The 8,116-nt window shown below is 38.8% G+C and overlaps 1 protein-coding gene across 1 annotated transcript; it reads left to right on the forward strand.

Moving 5' to 3' along the window:
* The first annotated feature begins 5,081 nt into the window (after nucleotides 1-5,081).
* On the forward strand, nucleotides 5,082-5,973 carry LOC126336728 (MICOS complex subunit MIC19). The gene has a single exon (XM_050000720.1). The coding sequence runs from the start codon at nucleotides 5,176-5,178 to the stop codon at nucleotides 5,698-5,700; it is 525 nt and encodes a 174-aa protein (XP_049856677.1). The 5' UTR covers nucleotides 5,082-5,175; the 3' UTR covers nucleotides 5,701-5,973.
* The last annotated feature ends 2,143 nt before the right edge of the window (nucleotides 5,974-8,116 follow it).

The raw sequence follows: 8,116 nt of genomic DNA on the forward strand, positions 1-8,116 counted from the left end.
GAGAAATCATACACAAAGTGTACCAAGTCCCTTAGGCAGATAGCGATTAAGAGTCGAAAGAAATCCAATGTGCACTTGGTAGTATGTCTGGCTTTGGGGGGGGGGGGGGGGCGGGGGGAAGGGGGCTCAATACAGATGTAGAGGAGGCATTGCCTACAGTTATCGAGCCTGGATGGTGCAGTCGTCTGCAAGTTGAGGCGCACATCGGCACCAGAGACGCCTGTCGCTTGGGTTCTGGCCATCCTCAGTTCATACGGGCGGCTGGCTTTATATGTGTGGCTCAAGTGTAGCTCGCAATTCATAGCAGTCTTAACAAAAGGCTTCGTCGACTCTGTGATGGTCTTGGCTGCAGATTTTTGGACCTGCATTATCAGGTGGGGAATTGTAGGACTCCCCTTGATAGGTCAGAGGTGCACTACGCAGAGAAGCAGGTTCTTGGGTAGCAGAGTACTTGTGGTGTGCACTTGGGTTTCTTTTAGGCTAGGCAGTAGGTCGGAGTTCTCTGATGAACACATAACAGACTATTCGCAGATAGCGAAAGCAGACCACGTTTGTAGTAAAAATACTTCGTCTGTTAAAATTTTATCAGTAAATTTATGAAGTACACATAACAAAGTTCCCGAATTTACTGCCCACTAGGAGTTTCTTGCACTCAAATTGTTCTCGGGACTGAGTGCTGGCCAAAGCCTGCATACGCAGCTCTAAGATATTTAGTGATTCATGGAATGTATATCGAAAAGATAAATTAGGCGCCATAGAAGGGGGTGTGTTCATTACAGTTGACAAAAGTATTGTCTCTGTTGAGGTCGAATTTAAATGTGACAGTGAAGTTATCTGGCCGCATCTAACAGATGTAGGTGAAATCAAGTCAGTTGTTTTTAATGGCCACGCTAGCTCCTGTGACAGGTTTAGAGTCATTGACAGAAAGTCTACAATCAGTAGTGTGGAGAACTCACATCGTTAGTTGGATGTGACTTTAACCTACCGAGCACAGACCGGGAAGTCTATAGAATCTTGCGGGTGGTACACAGTGAGAGTTTTGCGAAGTTCTTTGGAACACGTATTCCGAAAACTGTCTTGAGCAGCCGGTTCAACAGCCCACAAGCAGTGGAAATATTTCTGATGTCGTAGCTACAAGGAGGCCTGAGCTAATCGGCAGCGTCAGTATACAGACAGAGATTAGTGAGCATGATATCATCATAGCGACTTTGGATACTGAAGATATAAGAGCAAAGAAGAATATTAGGAGAGCATTTCTGCTAGGAAGATCGCACAGGCATTTGTTAGTATCCCAGTTACACAATGAATTGACATCATTTACTCTCAGTACAGTGGACGTAGAGAAATTATAGGCAAAGTGTAAACGTATTGTAAATCATACCTGGGAGAATTATGTGTCGAGTAAATGGATTAAGAACAGAAAAGACCCACCTCAGTTTAACAACGAAATTCGAAAAATGCAAAGGCTGTTGCACTCTCAGTTCAAAAGAGAATGCTCAAATAACGACAGGCAAAAGTGAACAGAAATTCGTTCGTCTGCACGAAGATCCATGCACGAATTTACAAAATAGCACCGTCATGCCTTAGCAATAGACCTTGCCAGGAACCTGGGAAAATTCTGGTCCTACGTAAAATCGCTAAGTTGGTCTGAGGCTTCTACCCAGTCACTTGTTGACCAGTCTGATGTGGTAGTACAAGACAGCAAAAATAAAGTGGAATTTTTAAATTTCGCATTTGAGAAATCATTCAAACAGAAGAATCGTACATAACATGCCATCGTTTGACCTTCACATTGACTGCTGTATGGTGGCTATAGTAATAAGCACTGCTGGTGAAGTCGCCAAGTCATTATGGAATTTGAATTCGGTTTTACGAAAAGTATTCTACAGTATTGCTTCATTACTTAACTTGCATTTATCGTAAATCTCTGTCCCAGCGCCAAATCACATGCAAATTGTAAATAAATTCAGGGGACTCCTGTGTTTAAAAAGGGTGAAATAATGGACCCACAAAATTACAGACTAACATCTGTAACATCCGTTTGTTGCGGAATCCTTGAACATCTTCTGAGTTCGCATATAATAAATTTGCTTGAGAGGGAGAAAACCTTCAGTTCACAAATCAGCACGGTTTTAGAAGGCGTTGCTCATATGAAAATCAGCTTGCCTTTTTTTCACATGAAATTTTTGTGAACCATGAATGAAGGGCAACAGGCGAATTTCGTATCGCTAAATATCCATAAAGCGTTTGACACGGTGCCATACTGCCGACCATTAACGAAACTACAAGTATAGAGAACAGGTTCCCAGGTATGTGAGTGGCTTGAAGACTTCGTAAGTAGCAGAACCCAACATGTTGTCCTCAGCAGCAAATGTTCATCAGAGACAGAGGTACAATGAGGAGTGCGCCAGGGAAGTGTGATAGGACCGCTGTTATTTTCTGCTAGTGTTTGCTGATGATGCTGTCATGCACAGGAAGTTGTCGTTGAGTGCCAGTAACAGGATAGAAGATGACTATTAGTTGGTGTAATGAATGGCATCTAGCTCTAAATGTAGAAAAATATAAGTTAATACAAATAACCTGAAACACAAACCGTATAACAGTGTGCTGCTTCACACAGTCATGTCAATGAAATATTTATGCATAACGTTACAAGGTAATGTGCAATGGAATGAGTGTGACTAAGGACTGTATTAAGGAAAAAGGCAAGTGGTCGACTTCGGTTTATTAGAAATTTTTTGGAAAAGTAGTTCATTTGTAAATGTAATCACATACAGGACACTAGTGTGCACCATTATTGTGTAGTGTTCAAGTGTTTGTGATCTGAATCAGCTTGGTTTAAAGGAAGATACCGAGAAGTTCAGATGTAGGCCGCTAGGTTTGTTACTGGTACGCTCGAACACACACAACTATTGTGGAGATGCTTCAGGAACTGGATTGAGAATCACTGGAGGGAAGGTGTATTGAGAAAATTTAGAGGACTAGCATTTGAGGCCAGCTGCAGGACGATTCTACTGCTGCAAATGTACATTTTGCTTAAGGACCATGAAGATAATACTAGAGAGAGTTGGGCTCGTTTGGAGGCATATAAAAATCATTTTTCCCTCACTCTGTCTACAAATAGAAAAGGAAAGGAAATTACTAGTAGTGGTACATTGTACCATTTGGTAACTTCTGGAGAAGTATGTCGATGTAGCTTCCATACTACATACAAAGTCCTAAAGGATGATTTCAGGAAGGAAAATTACGTTTTTTACCTCAATTCTAACATGTTTCAGGTAGGCCCAATGTTTTTACAGTTTAAAAATGATAACACGCTCTTAGAGATTATGTAAGTGGCCAATGAGCTATAATTTAGATTTTATGTGAGTTGTGATTTTCAATTTCCTGTTTGAAGTCTACCGGCAACCTGTTAAAGTCTTTTGCACCCGAATGTAAAACTCCATTCTAAATTGTAGTCAGGGATTCATAGTTTATCTGAAATGTTTTACTTCTAGTAATGTGGTGTCGAATTCTACAGATCACCTCAAAATTACTCTTACTATGAAACACATATTATATTAGGAAGTAAAACATGTGTAGTGATTCGTATATCCCTGAAGGCACTATTTTAATATCTTTAAGTATTACCTTAACACAATATCCTGACTATGCTCTTTTTTAGATCAAATAGTGCCTTATTTTTTTACATTGTTCTATAAGATTATAGCATAGGACAGTACTGAGTGCTGGTTTGCTACCAATCCCCCAGTGTCAGATCGAATAGATTTCGTTACTTTGGTTAGTTCTTTGTGGTTAACAGATCGCAACGAATTTCTTATTTTTTATTACCTTTTTGCTGCCTATCATAGGTCAACCGCTGGCTCTTTCTCTAATAAAGAATGATAATCAGCTACCTTCTTATCTGTATTGCTGTATTCCTTACTCTCACGTATACAGTACACAAACATGTATGACCCGTATACATTCCTACAATTCTAGAGCACGGACGTCGGCTATTTTAACATTCACTACACACGCACACACACACACACACACACACACACACACACACACACATACATACATACATAAACACAAACCATAGATCTATGTTCTATGCGCACACAGACGAGAAATACTAAATTAAACAAACAGCTATCTCAAATACTTTTCGCGCGCCAAATTTGCGGCAATCTCCTGTGTACAAGCACCAACTCGACTGTGCTTGGCCGAGCGGCTCTAGGCGCATCAGTCTGGAACCCCACGACTGCTACAGTCGCAGGTTCGAATCCTGCCTTGGGCATGGAAGTGTGTGATGTCTTTAGGGTAGTTAGGTTTAAGTAGTTCTAAGTTCTAGGGGACTGATGACCTGAGCTGTTAAGTCCCATAGTGCTCAGACCCATTTTTTCGTCTGTGCTTATGTGATGCGAACACACAGATTTGAGCAATTCCGCTCAAACCGTGAACTCCAACTTAAAGATTGGTGCACATATCTGCGAAAATCTCCTATTCACAGGCATCTGTCTGCGAGGAAGTGATATGGGCAGGAATTTGCGCAGACAGTTTGTTGCGCATGGGCGGGGCTTCAGTAGTTTGTGATGCATTTGATTGGACTCTTATCTTTAACATAATTGGGCGTGACATTATGGAACAAATACAGTTTATTAAATGTAATGCGTACAGTAGTACACTAAAACTTAACTTTTTCCCTAGTATTGGATGAATATTGCCTTCTATACCTATCTTCAGCGATATGTAATCACATGAATATGATATATTATTGACCAAACGGCTACGTATATTCTTGCTTGTTCTAAATCCGAGAATTATGAAATTTATTACCCACAGTCTTCTTCACCATCTAAAGATATTTTTGCTCTTGATTGTGTATAATTTGCTGAAAAATTCCAACTGTTTCAGCTATTACAATTTTCCGTACATCACTGGCATTACAATGTTTTAACTCTGTATGCATATAGTAGTGGAAGAGAATATAATCTATAACCGAAAGAACGCGTGGAGCTTCTGAAAAAGTGTCCTGTCCGGTCAGGAGCTAATTGGATGTACAGAATATCTTAACGCACCGGCAACAGCTCTGGTTTGAATAGTAATGTCTTTGGTTCAACTTGGGAGAGAGGTGTTTCAGGAGCGGTATAAATATACAGTGGAAGTTACATAGAGCAAGCGCTGAAGATGGGCAATGCTGGCAGTACAAGAAAAATTAGTTTACAAAACGAAGATCCCGCAAGTGTGATCAAGGTTTCCGATTCAGTTGTTCAGCGTCTTAAAGGAGCAGGTGAGACGGAAAGTCAAGACGATGCACGCCCCAAGAACAGTAATTCCTTACCAAGTCAGCAGCAGTACATCAACGAAAACGAACCTTCAAAGACCTCTCTTGAAGTTAGACGTGAGAAAGAAGCTGAAATAAGAAATAATGATGTCTACTGGGAGAGAAGGTTAGCTAAGCTCCAGGACACCCATAACAGGGTAAATCGCCGAATGGAAGAAGAATACGAGGCAGCTGTTCAAGAAGTGAAGAAAAGCTTTCCAAAAATGCCAGTGGAGAACCAAGTAATACCTTGCCAGGATGCAAAGGCCGTTGTCATCAATTGCTACAAACAACACCCAAGACAGACATTATTGTGTGCAAAAGAAGTTGAAGCATTTTCAGCATGTATTGACATGAAGAGAAGAAATATTATGTCTAATAAGGCATGACAGTCGCACGCCGGTCGCGTTCACAATAGAAAAAGAACACGTAGGGAGAAGATGATGTGACCTAACATGCTGTAAAAAGAGTGAGCGTGGAGAGAGTTATCAGTGTGGGTGTGTAATACCACATCGTACATCGCCTGGATTGCCCAATCTTTAAGGAGCGACTGGAAGGAAATCGGCATGGACTGGTTTGTGTATATATGTAACTATCTTTTCCCACAGTTTATAGCATTGTTATGTAAATTTAAAATCTAATTAAAAGTACGATAAACAATACTGCTTGGGGTTATTTTATTGCATCCTCCACTGTTCCATTACATATTCACAGTTTCTATCCATCTGCTATTAGTATTCTTTCGTTTGTTCATACGAAAACAAAAGTGCTAAAATTTTAATGATGTATTCCCACCTAACCTATCAAAATTAGTAGGATTTTCAAATGATAATGTTTTCATTACAGCAGACTCATTGCAATACCTGCTAACGATATTCTGGGATGATGAATTAGCAGTCTATTTGTGAAAATTTCTTTATGTAGCATATAGTAAGAACATGGATTAAGAATGTTCTCACATTATGTTCTTCACAATAATACGGTCACTATATGCAATTATCCTGGAAGGAGACACTATTGAGGCATAAATTTATTGTAGTTAAATCATGAACAATTGATCATTTTCAGCTATAATGAAAGAACGAATTGCAGTTTTAGAACGTTAGAAACGTAGTCCATTGTGTATGTAGTGCTGTGAAGCTTTCATTTTCTGTCAGGCAATTAGTTGAGTATGCTACATGCAAAAAGAAAAAAATGGCATTTATCTACTTGCCATAGGTATATATAAGTATTGATGATGAAGTGTAACTGTTTTTGATTTCTTTCAATATTAAAAAAATAGTACCTTCTCAATTTGATAAGGAAAGTAGCAGCTCATCATTTCAGAGGGTATGAGGTTACATGTATTGTGTTGAAATGGGAAGATCGTCCAGAAGAAAGTACAACCATTCTTTTACTAAGTGATGCATTCTACAACGTTAGTAATAAAACTTAGTTTATTCTTAATGTAATGTATTCTCCCAAAGATAGTTTTTTCCTTGTCAAGTGCTTTCTGTTAGGGAGCAGTGTGTGGAAGTGCAAGTACTTAAACTGTCAACCAATGATGTACTTAAACAGGAGAAAAATTTTGAGAAAAAAAAAACTGCCATTTGTTCCACATCGCAAGTGTAGTCAATGTATGTTGGTAGCACCACCCTTCTCATTAACGGTATATGAATGTCCTTACAGTTGTTTTGTAGCTGTGATAATAAGCATTTCTGTGTGATCTCAAAAGTTTGTAACAATTAGTTACAAGAAAGTGGAGATACCATGTGTATGCAATTTAGGGTCTTTCTATGGAGCACATCATTGACAAATTCTCAGAGCAAACCTGCCTGAATTTAATCTTTCGGAGCTGCTTGACTTTAGTCTTTCTGACTGTTTCATTATATGAATTTACATGTTGATTAACTTCAGTTTCCAACAAGTTTATTGCTAGTGCTAGTTCTTGTTCATGAAGTCTGCCGGCTTAAATTTTATTGACTTAGTTATTAAGTTGTAGGCTATCTGCAACTGTAATACTCAGGTGTGATTAATTAGATTTGGTAGAGAAATAAAGTCTAGTAATATGTTACCTGCATTTTACCGCCTTGCGTTCGTCTTCTGCGGCACTTCCAAATTTGCACTTAGATTCTGAAAGTATTGAACATTTTTATGATAGTACTACACGACTCAAATGGAGCATATTTAATCTATTTGGCAGTGATATGGTTGGGTCTTGGATTTACTATTATGAATGTCAATTTGTATAATTGAAGAAATAAAATTTTAAAAAAATTAATAACTTACCTAGAGCAGTGACAGTAAACTTTTTTAGTTTCTCGTGCTTCCAAATTCAGCACAGAATTTAACATGTTTATTTACATACAGAGTAACTACAGATGTCATTTATACTTTCTGAGATTGCAACTTCATAGTGTTTTAGTAGTGCATAATGAAATTGCCTTGAAAGTGTCACTGAGTACATCCTGGGGATTATGTAGGAGAACAGTGTAGAGTAGAGGAGGGACCGGAGGAATGAGATGGAATTGTTAGGGAGTATTTATGTATATTTCAGGGATAAGGAAATTGTGAGTCTGCTGTATTGCGAGAGTCATTACTCAATATAGAAAGCAATCTCTTGTATGCAGAGTCTCTCTCTTTATTCACCATGTCAGTGGGCTGAAAAATCTGTTATCTGTGTATTTCAAGTGCTTAAGAGTATTTATAGTTGTGTGCCTAAAGTTTGTCTATGACTGATAGTGAGATTTTTATTGAGGTGTAGAATGCTGTGTTTGGTGTCATATAGATGAGTTGCCACTGCAGATTTATGATGTACATTTAACT

This window comes from Schistocerca gregaria, chromosome 1 (assembly GCF_023897955.1).
Source record: "Schistocerca gregaria isolate iqSchGreg1 chromosome 1, iqSchGreg1.2, whole genome shotgun sequence".
In the NCBI taxonomy this organism is placed as follows: domain Eukaryota; kingdom Metazoa; phylum Arthropoda; class Insecta; order Orthoptera; family Acrididae; genus Schistocerca; species Schistocerca gregaria.